Consider the following 21190-nt stretch of genomic DNA (forward strand, 5'->3'; position numbering starts at 1 on the left):
CCATACAGATTGCAAAATAGCTGGGAAGAGATTAGTATTATTTATTTTAATTACATTTTTTTGTAGGGGAGGGTTTGGCCGGTCAGGATGTCCTTGTCCCATCACGCTCTAGCGACTCCTTGTGGCGGGCCAGGTGTTGTGCACACTGACTTCTGTCACCAGTTGTTTGGTACTTTTTCATGATATGTAGTTGGCAGTTACAGTCTTGTAACTGGCAGAGGTACAAAATAGCATAAATAGAAAAGTATACCAGTTTCATTTGAGGACCAGGATGTTTACAACTGTGCCATACAGATTGCAAAATAGCTGTCAGTCTAGTAACTACCACTTTCTGCCACTTTCAAGGAGCGGGACTCTAACCCGGAAGCTTATAAGAAATCCCGCTATGCCCTCTGACAAATCATCAAACCGGCAAAGTGTCAATACAGGACTAAGATCGACTCGTGCTACACTGGCTCTGACGCTCATTGGATGTGGCAGGGCTTGCAAACCATTACAGACTACAAAGGGAAGCACAGCCGAGAGCTGCCCAGTGACACAACACCATTATCCCAGAAACCCTAGACCCACTCCAATTGGCATACCGCCCCAACGGTGTCAGAAGAAGGCCCTAAAAATTGTCAAAGACTCCAGTCACCCTAGTCATAGACTGTTCTCTCTGCTAACACATGGCAAGCAGTACCAAAGTGCCAAGTTTAGGTCCAAGAGGCTTCTAAACAGCTTCTATCCCCAAGCCATAAGACTCCTGAACACCTCATCAATTGGCTACCCAGACTATTTGCATTGCCCCCTTCCCCCCTTTTACACCGCTGCTACTCTCTGTTGTTATAATCTATGCATAGTCACTTTAATAACTCTACCTACATGTACATATTACCTCAACTAACCGGTTCCCCCACACATTGACTCTATGCCGGTACCCCCCTGTATATAGTTTCGCTATTGTTATTTTACTGCTGCTCTTTAACTACTTGTTACTTCTATTTCTTATTCTTATCTGTATTTTTTTAAACTGCATTGTTGGGGCTCGTAAGTAAGCGTTTCACTGTAAGGTCTACTACACCTGTTGTATTCGGCACATGTGACTAATACAATTTGATTTGATTTATTTGGTCAAAATCAATTTTTTGCAACATGACAGTTTGCTAAGAGCTGGCAGCAAGCTGATAGGTCGGCTGTTAGAACCAATACACGGCGCTTTACCATTCTTGGGTAGCGTAATTACTTTGGCTTCCCTCCAGGCCTGAGGACAAACACTTTCCTCTAGGCTCAGATTAAAGATATTACATTTAGGACTGGCTATAGAGTCAGCTACCGTTCTTAGTAGCTTTCCATCCAGGAGGTTTGTCATTATTAATCCATAACAATAATGTTTCCACCTCTCCCACACTAAAAAAAATCTAACTTACAATGGTTTTCTTTCATTATTTGTTTTTTTTATGCATGAATACGATGACTCACTGTTCGTTGTTGGCATTTGCTGCCTAAGTTTTCCCACTTTGCCATTTAAGTAATAATTGGCATCATCAAAAGGTTCAAGATAAATAAGCCATCTGATTTGATGAAAGATGGAGTTTAATTTGTCTTTCTGCCCATAATTTCATTTAAAGTACTCCAAAGTTTTTTGCCATCATTCTTTATTTTATTGATTCTTGGCTTCATAATACAGTTTCTTATTTTTTGTAGTTGTAGTTTATTCACATCATTTCTCAATTTGCAGTAAGTCTGCCACTCCTTTTGCCCCATCTCTTTCAACTATACAAAAAACATCATACCGGTTGTATTTCTGTATTTTTAAAGTTATATATCTTGAAAACGTGATTGCTGACATGCAAATTATTGTGGGACAATATCAACAATGGACTAATGAAACATATACCAACAGATAGTTTTTGGGTGGAGTTTTCTTTAAGTATATTTTCTTGAGATATGAAAAAGTATACTCTCAGGAAGCATGTTCCTCAGCTGTGCATGTTTCCTTATGTGGAATAAACAATTATTATCATTGTCAACTTTCTTTTTCTCTGCACTCTTCTGAACAGGAATTCAGAAAGTACCTCAAAACTCATTTTTGGCACTGAAATTATACTTAAAGTGTACTTGATCACTCACAGCAGAGTTTCATTAAACAAATCAATGGTTCAACTTAAAAACAACTCTAAGTGTATTTTGAATGAATATACTAAAGTACAATTCAAGTATATGAAGTATTTGTAAGTGTGTTTAAGTGTAATGATAATGAACATATAGTATACTAAAACACTGAAAACAATTCATTAAAAATACAATTGTAATAAGTGTGTTAAGTGTAATGATAGGTAACATATAGTTTAAAGACTGAAAAACAATGCATTTTAAGTACACTTGTAGTAATTGTATTGAAGTGTAATGATATAATATGTATAGTAAACCTAAGATATACTAGAAAAGTACATCTCGTATTTGCAGTATATTATATGAACTTGTAGTATATTTAAGTATACGTCAGTATATTTGTAATATATTAAAATATACTTCCGCTATTGTTATTTTAAGTAGCCCTTCAGAGGGTATCTGTATGTGATCCCAATCGTAAGCAAATACTCAATCTTCACCTGTTAATTTCCTCACATAACACCCTTTGGTTCCTCCAATTTCTCTCTTACTTTTTCATCACATCCTTTTTCTGACCAAGTCAGTTTGTACTATCTCAGTTTGACGCTTGGATGACGTTACGGTGAACATGTTGTTTGGACTCAAAATCTCAATCCAGTATCCATCAGGATCCTGTATAAAGGCCAGTCCCTTCATTTTACCTGTGTGGAGAAAGAACTTTGAATGTTGCATCTACAAATTGAGAGAATACAGATAAAGCAGACTGATACAGATGAAAGTAAATTGTTATGTATCCTACACACAAATGCGTTTTTCAGAGAGACCCTAAACATAACACAAAATAATTGTGTGAGAGGGTTATGTCAGGGAAGAGAAAAAATAAATACCATCATCTGGCTTCTTAACAAATGTTACTCCTTTTTCTTCAAATACTTTGCAGGCTGCATAAACATCAGGTACAGCAATTCCGATGTGCCCTGTATGATACAGTGGAGAGGAAACATTTAAATAATGTGAAATTGCCTCATGGTGGAAAAGGAAAATGGCTGATCAGTACCACATTCAAAAGGTTGAATTTAAAAGATCATATTGTTTTCTCACCAAAACCTTTTGGCTCAGCGTTTCCATTGTGATAAGATAGATTTTCATCTGATTCAGAGCCCCAGTTGCTGAAAGAGAAGAGAGTAAAGAGAAAAATATGTCATCACCATCATAGTATTGCAACAGGGTAGGAACAATAGTTTCTAATGAACATAGTAACAAAACAAAAATACAGCGATTGTTTTCAGAAGACAGACGGAAGACAGAGGGACAACTAATGAAACAAATACCGAAAGATCGTTTTTGGGTGAAATCTTTCTTTAACATCTATGAATGGGATACTTAAAGAGTTACTCATTGACAGCCCACGAGCTACTGATAGCTTGGCGATCTGCCTGTTGGACACCTCTGATTTGATGTTACTGGATCATCTTCTATTATATTCCATTTTTACAGTTTACTTCATAGTTCTACTTACTAGCAGATCTGAAATCTATGTGCTTGTGTGCAGACCCACAGGGTATAGACGTACATTTATTCATTCTATTCCACATTGGTTCAACATAATTTCATTGAAATGACATGGAAACAACGTTGATTGAACCAATGTGTGCCCAGTGAGGTTTTAAGTGGGGTGCCTACTGTGTGAGTTCAATGGTGGCTCGTCGGGAGAAAGTCCATGCTGTCTTGTCCTTTATGTCTGCAGGGATTTCCTTCTTTTCCTCATAACCCAGGAAGTAGAGTGTGAAGCACATTGATGGGAAGTCTATTTTCTGCAGCAACCTGAGGCAAATAGCAATCACAACTGGTTCAACTGGTGGGACAATTGGAGGTGGAGATGGAGAATTACAACCCTCAAGGATCAATGAAAAGGTCACTACATCACATGCAAAAGCAGAGGTTAATTTCTCATAACTCTGAAGCATCCAGTTCAAACCGATCACTCTACATAAAGTTAAAATGGATAGGGCCACATTAACCACAAAGGTAGAAACACATGGGAGAAGTTTTAGTCATAAACATATATAAATCACTATTTCTTGTTCAAGAGAATGAGAACTCATCTAGAGGGGTAGGGTACTAGGCCCGAAGCCCCTTCATCTTTGTGTGAGAGAGACGTCTGGGACTCACGTCATGCCCATGATGCGTGTGTAGAAGTCTAAAGACTTGAGTGGGTCTTTCACCCTCAGCATAGTTTGCTGCAACATGTAATCCTGGGGAGGGACAGAGGGAGACAGAGAGAAGAAGGGGGAGTGTCGGGACAAGTTGTTGCTTGCAAAATATGTCTTGACCCCCTTATTTCTCAGCTATGTTCTCAGCTTGCAACTCTAGAAGAAAAAGAAGAACTTAAACTAGAGCCAATACATTACTCAGTATAAGTAATTACATTCTAAGGCCTGGGACTAGTTCCCTAAATGTTTTTTTCATTGGTATTTGCTATAGGGGCTTGGCTATATAGCCTACAGCTCACATAGCTGAGGCCGGAGACTCTTGCTCAACAACAGGTTTGCTGAGACAGACTGTGTCAAGTGAGTAAAATAAACCTACTGTGAATAAGTGACAAAGAAATGCTAGACATTCTACTGCGTGACACTAACCTGGGTGATAGGGTCCCCTTCTTTGCACGCTGCGGACACAGCCTCATCCGTAAGTCCTTTATCTGTCATTTTGCAGTGAAAAACCAAATTGACAGCAGGCAAATTCACAGGCCGAGTAGTTTGGGATAGGCGCTCCCAAAGCTGACTGTGGCAAGTCGAGACAATTGACAGCGAAGTATGACACTCCCTAAAGTTGGCAGGTAGGAGGGGTTCACAAAAAAATGTAACCGAAAGCACGAGGAGAGTATGTTAGTTATAAGTGTATAACCAATGCCGAGGAGGTGTGCATTGCAATGGAGGCTACAACTGTCAGAAAGCCTACTCAATTTTAAGTGACACAGGACCCTGGCAGAGTAGAGGATTAGGTGCAGAAGGATCTACGACAACTTTCCCTGGTAAATAATACTGTTGGAGCTATAAATGTGTGAAAAAGCAGGCCCTTACGATCCCCACTGTTAGATGTTTCAAGAATGTTGAATTGAGTGATAGGTTAGACATGTAAATAACACGGAGGGCCTACACTGTATGTATGGTTGAATTAAATGGAATTAATGATTGAGTAGGCATGATGTAATTAAACATCCTAAAAATATATGTTTTGATAAAAAGCACATTCCTTTACCACTAGAGGTGCTTAAAAATCAATAGTTCAAAATTAAGATATTATTTTTGATCTTGTATCGTTTTGACAAAATAGCAATATTATTTTTGCACTAGTAGGCTTTACCTGCACCAAACTCCCGTATTTTAGCTTCCTAGCTTGTTCTCCATTTTCTTTATAAATAGGAAGCAAATTTGTTTTCAACAAATTCCAGTCTTAGCATCTGCTTCATCTGCTTCATTTTTTGCTTGTAAGCTGGAATCAGGAGGATATAATTATGGTCAGATTTGCCAAATGGAGGGGGAAGGAGAGCTTCATACGTGTCTCTGTGTGTGGAGTAAAGGTGGTCTAGAATTCTTTTCCCTCTGGTTGCACATTTAACATGCTGATAGAAATTAGGTCAATTTAAGTTGCCCTGCATTAAAGTCCCCGGCCACTTGAAACAATCAGTTGTGTTGTGACAAGGTACAGAAGACAGCCCTATTTGGTAAAAGACCAAGTCATTATTATGGCAAGAACAGCTCAAATAAGCAAAGAGAAATGACAGTCACAAGTTACTTTAAGACATGAAGGTCAGTCAATCTGCCAAATGGGAAAGTTTCTTCAAGTGCAGATGCAAAAACCATCAAGTGCTATGATGAAACTGGCTCTCATGAGGACCGCCACAGGAAAGGAAGACCCAGAGTTACCTCTGCTGGAGAGGATAACTTCATTAGAGTTACCAACCTCAGAAATTAAAGTCCAAATAATACCTTCACACAGTTCAAGTAACAGACACATCTCAACATCAACTGTTCAGAGGAGACTGCGTGAAGCAGGCCTTCATGGTCAAATTACTGCAAAGAAACCTCTACTAAAGGACACCAATCAGAAGAAGAGACTTGCATGGGCCAAGAAACACGAGCAATAGACATTAGACCGGTGGAAATCTCTCCTTTGGTCTGAGGAGTCCATATTTGAGAGTTTTGGTTCCAACCGCCGTGTCTTTGTGGGACACAGAGTAGGTGAACGGATGATCTCTACATGTGTGGTTCCCACCATGAAGCATGCAGTAGGAGGTTTGATGGTGTAGGGGTGCTTTGCTGGTGACACTGTCTGTGATTTATTTAGAATTCAAGGCACACTTAACCAGCATGGCTACCACAGCATTCTGCAGCAATACACCATCCCATCTGATTTGTGCTTAGTGTGACTATCCTTTGTTTTTCAACAGAACAATGACCCAACACGCCTCCAGGCTGCTCATAACTTAGCCTACTGTTCTGACTTGGTGGCGCACATGTAGCCTATGGCCTGTTTTAGAGAAATGCCATCATCAAATATTGTAAGAGCTTTCATTGTCTGCTTATATGCCCCCTTTATTCATCCTACGGTTCTGACTTGGTATACAGGGAGAATACTGTAAGAACGGCCCATGTTTGTCCTCTTATCCCATAGTTTGTACATCTCAATTGTCAGTCAAACCACATTTGTTTAAGCAAGTCAGCCATATCAGCTATGTTTTTTTAAAGGCAGTAAAGGAAGATGAATTTACTGTTTTTCTACCAGACAAAGCTCTGCTGATAGCCAGGTGTAGCAGTGGTAAGGATTCACTCCATGGTGCTGAAAAGAAAGTTATGCTGTTGGGACAGCTTTATGTAGGCCCTAACAGTTTGTGGGCACCGTTTGTCACCGTTGTAGTGCAATTAAATGTATTTTTAATGTTGTGATGTGTAGAGGCTTTGCTGGCATGGATCTAAAAAATACTTGGGGAGTTTTCCCCACCAAGATTAACGTGCTAAAATCGCCGCTGCTAATAATGAAAGAAAATCATTGTAATTTTGAATTCTGTAAAGTTGGTTTGTGGTTGAGGTGGGAAAATAATTGTTGTTTGTCTCGGGCCGGCAAAACGTGCCAATATATCCTCCAAACACAGGCTTCTAGGGCATTATCACTTTTATACAACAGGTTACCAACGTAATTAAATAATGATTCACATATTATAATTAAAAACATTATTTAGTTATTACTATTTCATCCTTCCTTCCAGATATAGTCCCGAAACAAATCTAGGGTTGCTACCCAAGCCGGCTGGTCGTTCGTTCTATTGGTTCCGTTGCCAGAGATGCGACCCAGTAGTTCAGTCTTTTTGTTCTGTATTTACGGACGTCGTTCGTTCTAAATGTTCCATTGCCATACTGGCTGGCAACATTCTTATCCCTTGCTTGCTAGCTCGCCAACTAATTTAGTTACGTCAAACAGCGTAGACAGAATAACAGCAGCAGCTGCATTTGTTTATTAAGCTGTTTTTTAGTGACATGTATTTGGATACGTCTATAACAATGAGCTGATGAGGCACTATTTCACCTGCCATAGAAAATGTGCTCTCTTGTTAGGACACTTTTCAGAGGAACTAGCCAACCACACAGAGCTCTAACACTAACTTCAAACTGAAGCTGGAAAGACTGTTTCGTTTGACCTTTTTTTCAATTGACATTTCTTTGTATATATCCATAAAAAATGATGCCAGCTGATTCATGATTTCGACTGGTTGAGAAACGCTGCCTGCCTCTCTCTCGTCCCGACCTCCGGCCCCTACATGGTCATTACAATGGGACAGTTTGAAATGTAACATTTAAACAATGTTGTAAATGTCGGAGAGACAGACAGCAAGGTTTATACAAATCTCTGCTGTTGAAAACTACATGTTAGTGTAAAAGAAATGTGAGATAATGTCTAGATTATTTTTATAGTGGAGAATTGATGATACAGTGGATTGCGCAGTCAGATGGAACAGAGTAAATAGGTATTTTAACGTCATAGATTTAACCGGTGCTCATTTGTGGAATACACACAGCCTGGAATGCTCTTTTAACCAATCAGCATTCAGTTTTGAAGACTTAAATGGAAACTACTGGACATGGTAGCGGACTATATTGCCACTCCTATTTTTAATCTGACCTGGAGGGAAACCAAAGTAATTCCGTTACCCAAGAATGGTAAAGCACCCTTTACTGGTTATATCAGTTGACCAATCAGCTTGTTGCCGGCTCTTTGCAAACTTTTGGGAAAAATGGTGTTTGACCAAATATAATGCTATTTTTCTGTAAACAAATTAACAACAGACACTCAGCATGCTTATAGAGAAGGGCACTCAACATGTACTGCACTGACACAAATGACTGATGATTGGTTGAAGGAAATTGATAATAAGAAGTTTGTGGGAGCTGTACTCTTAGATTTCAGTGCAGCCTTTGATAATATTTACCTTAACCTGTTGTTGAAAAAAACATATGTTGTAATGGCTTTTTAAGTTCTGCAATATAGTAAATAGATTATTCAAATTCCGTATCAATTCAAATTGTTTTCGAAAATGAGCAGTTTACTCTTTCCTGAGGAAGACATACTCCATTATCAGGTAAATTAAAAAACAAGTGTATAACCTATAACAACAGAATATAACCTATAATGATTGTCATGCCAGAGGTGTCATGCCCATAGGGGGCATGTGCCGCCTCAGATTTGTCCTTTTACATTTTATTTATTTATTAATAACTAAACTACATTTTTTTAGCCCATGTTTTATCACAATTATTTATAACGAGATCTGTCAGCTGTATTTTGTGGAGGGAGCGCACTGACTGGACCAGACAAAGAATACCCCCCCCCATTCTCCCTAGTAAGTGGTTCCTTCCAAGGTGCACCACGGAGCAAAGACATGCTAGGTAGGATTCTAGATACTCTAGTATCTAGTGCGTGCAGATATTATCATCAGTGGAAGAGGAGAGAGTGTCGAGTGACACACACATGGGGGTTTGATCTGATTTTAGCTGCAGGTGATGGGCAGGACTCATAGGAGGTATATTTGTAAATGAATTTGATCAAGCTACCGTATGTACCATATTGATTACTTCTTGAATAAATAAAACTAATCCATTGTGTTGTGTATCTGTAATACTAGCCACCTAGCTTGCTAGCTAGACAGCTGGATAGGTTCCCAATCTCCCAACATCCTAACTAGCTACCAAGCCATTTCAGGCTATCAATCAAGTTAATCAAGTTGTCTAAGCGTCTTAGCTGGCATGTTTTAACTATTGGATCATGATACTGTATACCAGTGTGGCAGTTGTACTAAACTCGTAAGGCATAAAAGTTCCTAAATAATCAATGTGTATCATTAATTCAATTGAACAGGTAAACATTAGGCATACTTATTATGGAAAGGGCTGTTTCAGGTGTTTGACTACCCCCCTCAATCCTCACATACTTTGTGCCCCCTCTAAAATAATGGGTACATAATGCCACTGGGTGTCACGCCCTGACCATAGAGAGCTGTTTATTCTCTGTTGGTTGGGGCGTGATAGTGACTAGGGTGGGTCATCTAGGTGATTAATGGTTTATTTTGGCCTGGTATGGTTCCCAATCAGAGACAGCTGTTTATCGTTGTCTCTGATTGGGGATCAGATTTAAGGCAGCCATTTCCTCATTGTGCTTTGTGGGATCTTGTCTACAGTTAGTTGCCTGTGTGCACACGAGTAGCGTTGCGGCCGTCCGTCCGTTTGTTTGTTTGTTTGTGAGAACTGTATGTGAGAGGAATCAGGAAGCTATTTATGGCTGGGTGAGGTAATGTGTTGTTTAAATCACACTGCTCTTCTCATGAATCACAGACTATTTTTTTTTACAACATTTCTTACAAACAAAGTTGGAAAGAAGTAGAATTAAACAAAATACAAAAAAGGTGACTATGAATAACAATAATAAAACAACATTTATAAGCAAACACTGTAGTTACTGTATAACAAAAATGCCAACAGTTCAAATGCTAATTCAAAAACAGTATGACATGAACAGGAAACAAATACTTTTACCAATATATAATTAGTCATAGTCAATCATACATTTTTATTTTCAACCAATGTATTGACAGATTGCAAATATTATTATTATCATATATTATATCATTATTAATCTTCAACAAATCCTAATTTAGTACATTTTATTGTTGTTGGAATAACGTTTTCATTCATTACTGTAAAACTTAAGATTTCAGAGTAAGTTATAGAACCAACACATATATTAAATATTTTTCTCCATTGCAACCTAACACACTTTCTTAGAATAAACCTCCTCTCTCATTAGAAGAGATGGAAAAACTCTAGCTTTCAGAGTCCTAATCCATAATCCCTTTCTATGCTCAATCATCACCCTCTAATTCGCTTGGTAGATTCTGCCCTGGCAGGCTGCCATGAACTACTGCTCAGGGTTCAAGTCAGTAGGAGCAGCATCACTTGGATCTGATTTGTTCTCCCCTTCTGTCACAAGACCCTTGATCATCCTATAAAACAACAGGAAAAGAATAGGCTTCAGTGCATGGGTGGATTATGTGGGGTAGCGGGCCAGGTAGCTGAGAGATGCAGTGGGGAAGGAGATCTAATCTGTTCAGGATTATGCCAAAAGGTGGTTTTCAAGTTAAATCTGGAGCCAGTAGGTAGGGTGTGTGGGTGATGGTGATGGAAACACTGCTAACAGGATATTGGGTTAAAAAACAGATGCCAGCATCCCGGAGTCGCCTCTTCACTGTTGAAGTTGGTGTTTTGCGGGTACTATTTAATGAAGCTGCCAGTTGAGGACTTGTGAGGCGTCTGTTTCTCAAACTAGACACTCTAATGTACTTGTCGTCTTGCTAAGTTGTGCACCGGGGCCTCCCACCTCTTTCTGTTCTGGTTAGATCTTCAGTTTCTTGGCAATTTCTCGCATGGAATAGCCTTCATTTCTCAGAACAAGAATAGACTAGTGAGTTTCTGGCCATTTTGAGCCTGTAATCGAACCCACAAATGCTGATGCTCCAGATATCAACTAGTCTAAAGAAGGCCAGTTTTATTGCTTCTTTAATCAGAACAACCGTTTTCAGCTGTGCTAACATAATTGCAAATCGGTTTTCAAATGATCAATTCGCGTTTTAAAATGACAAACTTAACATGCGCACGATGGTGCACGCTGACGCCTCCCGGAGCCGGTTTGATCATCACATAAGGTGCATTGAACTTTTAGCTAGACCCAGGGAGTAAAGGGAGACACTCACCTCTCACTGTAATTGGTGATATTTGACGCACTTCCTCCAGTCCTGGCCTGTGATGTGCCTGGGACAAGGGATTCGTCTTGTTGTGTCATCAGGCTGGGTCTCTGGTCAGACTGGCTGCGCCTACTGACAGTCTGGAACCCTCGTGTGGACAGCCTTCCCCGGGAGGGCTCACCATAGGCCCTGGGTAGCGTAGAGCTGGGGGTCCAGATCTGGGAGTTCGATTGGCTATTTTGACAGAACACCGATCGGGCATCATTGAAGGACACTGAGGGTGACCTGTCTTCTTCACCACTCTTCTTTGTGCTCAATCTCAGGACCCGGGGTGAGGATGGACGTGAAGGTGGATTAGGCTGTGATAAAGCAGGGGGGATTGATAGTTCTTGGTGAATAGAGGGACAAGAGGGTGGTAGGCGAACTCTGTAGACTGTTGGGATGGTTGGTGGCATGCTGGTGGGGTAATACTCCCCCCCATAGTGGTTGCTGCTTCCTTGCCTGAGGCTCACCCCAGCTCTAAGGGGTCCTCGAACCCCCTGATCAGGTCTCGTAGGAGTGGATTCAGTTGCATTGCGCAGGTGGATGATCTTGCAGGCCTGACTGTATAGCGATGTAGCCTGATGATCTCCCCTCACCAAGGTATCTTGCCTGATTGGTCCGACACTGCCACGGTTGGGCAGAACCGTCATGGTCTGCAACGAGGCCCTCAGGCGCTGACAGGTGGCGCTTGTTTGGTGTGGCACAGGGTGGCCCCTACTGGTGATGGCCTCCTCTTCCCCGCCCAGATCATCAGGGTTCTCCTCGTTGCTCTCATAGGAGTTGTCCATCAGGACCTCAGGGGGAGGTGGGGGCAGGTAGTCCACGTCTAGGTCCTCCCTGCCTTCCACTGGCCAGGGAGGACCTGGAGTTTCACTCCTCCTAGACCCCCTAAGGTGTGTACTAGTGAGACTTTGGACTTGTCCTACATCCGTCCCACCGCTGAATGTGTTTATGAGTCTTTTGACGGAGTTGCGGCCAGGGGGTTGTGGTGCTATCGCTGGTAGAGAAGTTGGTGTTTGGTTTGCCTTCGCGGACCCTTTGAGTTCATATCTAGAAACCTTCCTCCTTCCTGAAGAGTGTCTCCTCAGAGTGTCGTCTCCCATCCGCTGGTCCAGGTCTTTCTGTTGCAGCTCCTGAACATCGAAAGATTCTATGGACTGTGAGTGTGGCGGTCTCACTGGCCTGCCCAAGGGGGCAGCGGTCTGGGGTTGTTTGGGTGGCTGCCTCTCACTGCGCTTGGGGGTCTGAATGGGTTCTGACGAGGAAGAGTTGGACCGCACCCTCCCTGACCTCTCTTCATCCTCCTCATCTTCATCATCATCCACTTCCTCATTTTCCTCCTCACCTTTATTAAGGCATACCTTGTCAGGTGAATGGCTTAGGGGTGTGGGGCGAGCACTGCCACCGGGCCCAGAACTCCCCCGTTGGCGACGTTGACGCTCTGATCCCGTCAGCGACTCATTCTCTCCCCCAATGCCGCTGTCCAAGCTGTGAAGAGACAAGTCATCGAGGTTGCACTTGGCGGCTGCCTCCACGCATGCCAGCACCTGGCTCAGACGCTCCTCTACCGCTCGCTTGGCCTGCAGCCTCTTGCCCAGTAGTTTAGATAGCGAGGCAAAGTAGTCTGCCGCATCTTCCAGTGCGGTGTCTCCCAGGACTTGGACCGAGCTCCCCACCAGCTTAAACTTTTCAGTGGAATCCTGGAGCAGCTGCTGCAGCAGGTCTGGCGGGGGTTCTGATGGGTCAGCACTGGGCTTGGCAGGGATGGGATATGGGGCCCTTGTCTCGGAGGGCCAGGCCATGTGGTTGCCATGTTCCTTCAGCATCAGCTCGCCATCATCAGCCATCTCCTCTAGGGCCTGGTTGACCTCCTCAAAGCACATTACAATGACTGTTATGATGGGCTGCAGGGAGAGGTGGGTCTGGGCCACCTGGTCCAGCATCTCCAGCAGGGTCTCACACTTGGAGATGTTGGGGTTCAGGTATTTGTAGGCGGCCTGGTGAGCTCTCACAATGTGCATGGGGAGGTCCACCTTCCCCTGCACGATGGAGGTATTTATCTCCTTTTCTTTTCGGCGACCCTGTTTGACGCCCTTATTTTTCCTTCGCTGCTCTACCTTTTTCACCTGCTTTTCCAGTAATTTCTCACTCTGTATGTCTCTCACCTGAGACGTCATTTTGACCTCGATTTCAGAGACAGCCCCTGGGTTTGACACAACGGCTGTGTTGGGGGCCATGTCCGACACTTTGCCCAGAGGGGCCATAGGATTCACCTCTGATAATGAGAATTCCTCTAATTCTTTGTCAATATCCATATCGTCAATATCTTGGTTTTCTCCCTCAACAGGTTTGATGTCTTCCAACTTTGGTGGTCCTGGCAGCGGATCCTTGTGGATCCCATCTGCGACCCCGGGGAAAAGCTGACCCTTGGATGGGGAACAGCCCATTTTTACGTCCAGATGTTGGAAAAATAATTTTGATTTTGGTTCTTCGTTTACGATATAATTTCAATAAAGAGATACAGAACCAAATCTTTAACCTCTTACGTGAGGATAGTCTTGCTCATCCATTGGTGCGTATGTCTGATTGCCTTTGAAAACTTGTGTGTTCAGCAGGGTGCGTATCTTACAAAAACTTAACAGCAATTCAGCTTCTCAATCAATCTTCTTTACTGGGTTCTTCAATAGATGGCTCATACCGACTATCTATCATTTTTAACATTCTTCTGGGTTTCGTGGATGTGCAGTCCGGCTGAGGCTTCTGGAAGCTATGCAGTCCTCCTCAACGAAACGGAGCTAGAGAGACTGAGGAGCTAAAAGGATCAAGTAGGATTGGAGGACTCATGCACACAGATGGTCACATTAAGTGAATGATGCACGCACGCACGCACACAAATGCACATAATACTAAGCCCATCAAGATAATCGGGGCCAAGTTTGTCAGGTGTCTTTTTCAACCTCTTTCACCGTAGGTCTAATGAATGTTTACAGGCAACGGGCAACAGTGGAGATAAGATACGGGTCAAATCAGAGACAGGAAGCTGCCCATGTTCTCTAGTTGAGTTACTTTGTTTTGTTTCCCAACTATCCAACTATTCTTGTTCACAGACACATACCACACTCTCCTCCGTGTGTCCTGTAAAGTTTCCCTTGTCTTGTGTTTCTAACTGTACAGACGTGTTATTTACTGAATTGAAAAACCGATATAAAGTCACCTACAAGATCTAAGTTCATTTTGATAATAAATCAAACCAATTGATCAAACCAACGGTCCATACTGAATTGCAAAACGTACAAGTTTGAATATAGTTGTGATTGATCAGCAGACACCAGAAGTCATAAAATACAGGGTACATTGAGATGTTATGTTTATAGTTTCACTAACACCTCTGTTAATCTTCTTTCGGAGCAAAGTGACATCAGGGAGCATGCTTTGCGAGAATTGAAACCCCCCCCCTCGCTCCAAAGCTGAACATTTCCCAGTGAGGTGTATTTTATAACCTTGAATTCCTCTTCTGGTGCGTGCCGGTCAAGTTTCCCAGAAGAGACACATGATTGCGATTATGATACTCTACACAGACGGAAATTAATGAACCACAACAGGGATCTTTATGCTAAATTAGACATACTGTATTTTCTCAGTGCCTAATCTACTCATACCGAAGCATACATAAAAACCTGTTTGCTCTGCTTGGATCATATACATTTAGACATATTGAATGTCACAGCTTCTGTCATACATTGGACAGGTCATACTTGTGGACATACATCAGGGCTAAGATAGGAATCCAGGGTAATCATGCCCAGTCTGAGCCCATAGCCAACTGTCTCAACACAGTTAGTATCCCACTGTAATCCCTGCCACACCTGGTTAGTCAGGTGCACACACAAATGTAGGCTACCAGGAAATCACCTCCCACTGGGCACAAACTGCTTTAATCAACATTGTTTCAGCGTCATTGTTCGATGTATTTTGTGATGTGGAATCTAGGTGGAATATACATTGGATTTGTTGGTTTGAGGCTGGCATTTCAACAACAGGATTATGTCATCATGGTAACCAGATTTCAACAGACAAACCTTGTATAAAATATGTTGAATTACTACCTTTAAAACACTGTCAGATCTTCAACATTATATCCACTATCAGAAAACAAACTAAAGGCTGGGCAGCTCCTCCTACTGCAGAATGTATCCACAGCTACACTTTGGTTTCCCATCCAGGTTTTTAACCCAGTACAACCCTGCTTAGCTATGATATTTGTCACTGACTATTACCAATGTGCTATCTTGAAAACGATTGAGAGGTCTCCACTTAAACTAAATAGATTCACTGTTGCTATCGAAGTCATTAGGTTTAACAGAGCAAATTAAATGTAACCATACTTTATCACTCATACTGTATATCATCAATGATGCTATTTAGGCCTATATAGCATTTGCGAAGTCATCAACAGCTATTGTTTCAATTTAACCTAGAATTAAACTAAAATACAATACAACAGGCCTAAGGTTTCAAGATCTGGTTGATTTCAAAATGTATATTTAATGATACTGGATTGTGTTTGGTTGTCAATGCAACCAAAAATCAAAATTAAAGAATAGGACTAAAATCAAATCAAACTTAATTTAAAGTGCATTTACAGTTTGATTTGATTAAGTCCTATTCTTTAATTTAGATTTTTGTTTGAGATGAAGATGTGAATCCAACATATCAATTAATAATTAGACAAACTGGAATAAAAGCCAGACTAAGTCAGTGGAACTATCCAAGCAACTATCCAAGCAAAAGAAAAATCTCCTCAAATGTTGATATTTGGTTGCATTGAAAACCAAGTACAATTCAATATCACTTTTGAAATACAATAAATAGCCTACGAGCTTGTTCAGTTAAGAAATGTTATCTTGGATGCACATCTCCAACTCAATCTATAATACAATTTAAAGAATGGGATTAAGGCAGTGACTGAGATGGAACTATCCAAGCAGTAGATACATCTCCTATAAATGTTTATATTTGGATTTGTTTTCAACCAAACACAATTCAATATTACTTTTGTAATACAGTAAATAGCCTAAAGTTAAGGCTATCTTACAAACTAATGTGTGTATGTCACCAATACAATTTGATTTGATGTAACATTCGACCTTAAAATGAGTAACACATCCATGGCTACATTGAGGTTACTGTAACTATCTTTATTCTTATATAGGATAGCGTGCATAGGTCGTTGCAGGCCTGTGGAGATCTTCACAATACTGTAATAATCTGCACAGTATCTCAAATGCCATTGATCACTTGCACAATTTAGGTCTACTTTTAATGTAATCTCGACTGCAATCCAGGTTATATAGTTCTGCTATTAGATGGCTTACAGTGACAACACATGAATATGTTGTATAAGTAAACAAAATATCTAACATTGTATTCCCATTTTAACTTTGCTGTGCTTTTAAATGGTTGAAACGCAGTGATAGACATTTGGGTGACAACTACACCAAAAATCTGACATGGACTTTTCCATTGGAATTTGGTTGTGCTTTTATATTGTTGAAAACATAGTGATAACACATTGGAAATACAACAAACTATTTGCTTTCTTTTTGAGTGGGAAAATATAGGTTGTAATCTCATTTATCATCGTCTCAACCAAATATGACCCAATATCCATAAACAGTGTGGTGTGCCCAGAGGACTGTGTCATGACTGTCCTGTGGAGTTCAGAATGGGTCAGATTGGTGGGGGAGAATGGTCAGTGGGGAGATGTAGAAAACGAATGTCACATTGTTTTTCATTTTGTGATGTCAGTAAAAACTGCACAGACAAAATACTGTAATTTGGGAAGGATACCCCCTTTATCTGTGAAGTTTCAATCCAATACGTCTATGTGATATGACTATTTATGGAAGTATTTTTGTTAAGATAGGAATGTGGAGTCATAAAAATAACTTCTTATCATATCCTTTGCACATTAAGTAGCCAAGTGTGAGGTCAGAAGAGCTTGTCAGTGTGATGGAACTGTCCTTTTCAACCAGAGTGCTTAAAAGGACTGACTAAGAATTAACATATAAGACCAGAACATTTCCAGGTTGCTGCTGTGTGTGTAAAGTGGTCTGGATCCTGAACCTTGAATAATCAACACAAGGTGTAGGCTAGAAGCTCAGTCAGATGTTGAGAAAAGTTCATTGAAGTTGGACCATCATACTACGCTGCAAACCATCCTATCCTACTACGAGTCTAAAATCACAGTATGTTCCTAATCTCATCACCGAGGGGAACCGTCGACACATCTGGCTAACCATCACCCTAGGCGCATCGTCCAGAGTGAAAAGATGTAAGCATCACATTTTAGGAAAGACCCAGATGCAGACAGTGTCAAAGTAACAAAAGTTTATTTTCTAGAACAGGGGGCAGGCAAAACGACAGGTCAAGGGCAGGCAGAGGTCAGTAATCCAGATCAGAGTCCAAAAGGTACAGAACGACAGGTAGTCTCAGGGTCAGGGTAGGCAGAGGTTAATATCCAATGTGGTGGGGCAAGGTACAGGATGGCAGACAGGCTCAGGAGCAGGCAGAATGGGCAAAAATGGGAAAACAGGAACTATAAAAAAAGACAGGAGCAAGGGGGAAAACGCTGGTAGGCTTGACGAACAAAATGAACTGGCAACAGACAAACAGAACACAGGTATAAATACACAGGGGATAATGAGGGGAGATTGGAGACACCTGGTGGGGGGTGGAGACAAGCACAAAGATAGGTGAAACAGATCAGAGTGTGACAGTAGGAAGACGGAAAAGGTGGGACCCCCCTTTTTGACACCCGAGCCTTACTAGCGTGCCGCTGAAAGGCCAAACCAACATTCTTCCGAAGGAGGGCATTAACGGCATTAACACGTAAATACATTAATGATTTCTTATTCCAAACGGGTGGCGTTCGTGTGCAAGGTATATGATTAATGTGAGGACAGTTCTAGAATGTATCCATGATAAGTGTCTCTCTCTCTCTCTCTCTCTCTCTCTCTCTCTCTCTCTCTCTCTCTCTCTCTCTCTCTCTCTCTCTCTTCCCCACCCCTCTTCATTTGTTGTGTATAAGCTGCCATATTTTGTCAGTCCACTAGCGACCTTTCTTCTCATGTATTATGTGTTTATGTTATCCTGTTTTCTACATTTTAATTAGCTAGTAAATACATAATCAAACAAATTGGTGTGGTACTGAATCATGAGTTAGGTTGGGGTTTTTGTAGATGCATGAGTTTACGAATTAGGATATGATAAAGACCTTATAGAGTTTAATTTGGGAGATGGTAACTCTCTAAACAACTTCTTCCATGGTGCCCCAAATCTAATGAGTTAATTGTTACATGATTAATTTAATTGGGTAACAATTAAACATAGTTAGTGGATTAAATAAGTAACAGTCATCAGATGAATGAATGTAAAATCATGACAGCTGTCTGAACCTCTCTGTTAGGGGAGCAGATGGAGCTTAGCCTGTGAAAGGTCTGTTTTTGCCACTTGCCTTATGTATTTTCATTAACCTCCATCACTTCCTCCTTATGGTATAATTTATGATTTATGTTGATTAGCCTAGTTGTGTTATTCCCTTAGCTTCTTAGCATTGCTCCATCAACACAAAAAGTAACTGAAATAGCATTGTTCTTCTACATAGAATGACTTGTATGTTGATATGTTGATATTGTAACTCCACCCCTGCTTATGTATTGTCTTAGAGGCAGATAGGAGCTGTTGTCTTCTGGGAACTATAGTAGCTATTACTGTATGTGCTCCCGTCAGGACATGCAGTCAATTTGAAGTTGGGGCGACATAAAGAACACCTCTGACCCAGTTGGGGTGACTGGGCCCAATGGCCCTGTCTCGTGTTGAGTTGGAGCTACGAGGGGTGTCAGAACCTTGAGGGAGGTATGGCCTTCTGATCTCAGTGCCAACTATAGAGTCTGTGGAAGAAGTATCTAACTTCCCTCCCTCAAACCCAGTGCAGAGTAGGCCTACCACATAGCCCCTGGGGAGGAAGTGGCAGAAGATGATGCCACAGCTGGAGACTAGAATAGAATGGCCTGGAGGGTGGTGCTCTGTTCATGCCTGAAGATATAGATGGGGATGAAACACACCCACACAAAGAGGTACATTAGTATGCTAAAGCTAATGTAGCCTGTTTAGCTGAACTTGGTGGGACTTTCCTGCATTCGAAGGTCAAGAGAAAGCGGACCAAGGCAAGCAGGGCTTTGTAGGTCCCCCTAATACCCTGACCTATGAACTTGGATCTGCATACTCTGTGGGGATGTTGTGTTGCCTACCTTGGGAGAGTCAACAATCAGCAAGAGGGTGCAAATTACCCCCTGGACAGCAGTGACTAGGGATGATTACTGGGGGCTTGTAATGAAGGCGCTCCTGTTTCTCTTGATCGAAGGCAAGAAAGGCCAGAAACGTGCAGAAGGCCTTGACTAGAACGCAGGAGACACACAGTGTGAAGCCCAAGCCTACAACGGAGGCTCGGTTTGCATATGAAACAAATAAAGCTCGCAAAACTTACTGATAGCCCAGCCGACAACTTCAGCTCTTTTCATGGGCAGATATTCTTTGTGCACTAAGAAAATAATAAAGATGATAAACAGTAGCACAACCTCAAACATTTGCCGAAGACACCAGGGCAATGGGATGACCGTTGTTCCACCTGGCTTCCAATGGGTCCACTCCTTAAGGGGCCAAGTGCCATTTGGACACTTGAAACAGCCGTGCTGATCTATGAGAAGCAGGGAAACATGGTAAGATATTATACTTGCCATTGTTGGGATACATTTTCATATTCAGGTGTGAAGTGCAAAAAAGATATATGAGATTAGGCAACATACAGGCAAATAATATAACAGGTTTAATCGAAGCATTGGAGCAATAAAGTACATAGGACAAAATGAATTCAAAAAGAAAAAAACTTACCCCTGCTGTCAGTGAAGGTCCCTTATACACATGGGGTGCAGTTGTAGCAGCAGGACACATTGAAAACTTTCTTCACAAAACTGGCAAAAATGTGGAAAATGTGGAATAGTATTTTCTGTTTGAACTTAAATGTTTTCACCTGATATGTGGTCTCTCCCCCTTACTTTGAGTGTTCTCCATCTTTTCCCCACATTATCAATTCATAACCACCCTGCATCCCACTGCTGGTTTGCTTCTGAAGCTAAGCAGCGTTGGTCCTGGTCAGTTCCTGGATGGGAGACCAGATGCTGCTGGAAGTGGTGTTGGAGGGCCAGTAAGGAGGCACTCTTTCCTCTGGTCTAAAAATATCCCAATTCCCCAGGACAGGGCAGTGGCACAGCCCTGTGTAGGGTGCCGTCTTTTGGATGGGATGTTAAACGGGCGTCCTGACTCTCTGAGGTCTGAGGTCATTAAAGATCCCATGGCACTTATCGTAAGAGTAGGGGTGTTAACCCCCGTGTCCTGGCTAAATTCACAAGCTGTCCTTCATACCATCATGGTCACCTAAACATCCCCAACTTACAATTGGCTCATTCATCCCCCTCCTCTCCCCTGTAACTATTCCCCAGGTCGTAGCTGTAAATGAGAATGTGTTCTCAGTCAACTTACCTGGTAAAAAAAAAAAATTAAAAAAAATAACCATCCACAGTAGCCTAGTGGTTAGAGCATTGGGCAAGTAACTGAAAGGTTGCTGGATTGAATCCCTCAGCTGGCAAGGTACAAATCTGTTGTTCTGCTTCTGGGCAGTTAACCCACTGTTCCCTTGGCGCT

At 41.6% G+C, this 21190-nt stretch overlaps 2 protein-coding genes across 2 annotated transcripts; both read right to left on the reverse strand.

The window, feature by feature from the left end:
- Positions 1-1200: 1200 nt before the first annotated feature.
- On the reverse strand, positions 1201-4912 carry LOC135505792 (lactoylglutathione lyase-like). The gene is made up of 6 exons (XM_064924934.1): positions 4734-4912; positions 4267-4349; positions 3778-3918; positions 3196-3263; positions 2982-3071; positions 1201-2795 (listed from the first exon to the last, which is right to left on the reverse strand). Exons 1-6 carry the CDS (start codon positions 4800-4802, stop codon positions 2653-2655), a joined length of 594 nt encoding a protein of 197 aa, XP_064781006.1. The 5' UTR covers positions 4803-4912; the 3' UTR covers positions 1201-2652.
- A 6479-nt stretch (positions 4913-11391) lies between these two features.
- LOC135505513 (uncharacterized) lies at positions 11392-13875 on the reverse strand. Its single transcript, XM_064924586.1, has one exon. It carries the CDS (start codon positions 13873-13875, stop codon positions 11392-11394), a length of 2484 nt encoding a protein of 827 aa, XP_064780658.1.
- Positions 13876-21190: the final 7315 nt, after the last annotated feature.

Source organism: Oncorhynchus masou, chromosome 19, assembly GCF_036934945.1.
Source record: "Oncorhynchus masou masou isolate Uvic2021 chromosome 19, UVic_Omas_1.1, whole genome shotgun sequence".
Lineage (NCBI taxonomy): Eukaryota > Metazoa > Chordata > Actinopteri > Salmoniformes > Salmonidae > Oncorhynchus > Oncorhynchus masou.

Excerpts from the sequence above, each read along its gene's own strand:
- LOC135505792 (XM_064924934.1), bottom strand. The coding sequence starts at position 4,802 with ATGACAGATAAAGGACTTACGGATGAGGCTGTGTCCGCAGCGTGCAAA. Across the intron at positions 3,919-4,266 it reads ACACGCATCATGGGCATGAC|GTTGCTGCAGAAAATAGACT; the intron begins GTGAGTCCCAGA and ends TATTTGCCTCAG. Across the intron at positions 2,796-2,981 it reads TGTTAAGAAGCCAGATGATG|GTAAAATGAAGGGACTGGCC; the intron begins GTATTTATTTTT and ends TTCTCCACACAG.
- LOC135505513 (XM_064924586.1), bottom strand. The coding sequence starts at position 13,875 with ATGGGCTGTTCCCCATCCAAGGGTCAGCTTTTCCCCGGGGTCGCAGAT.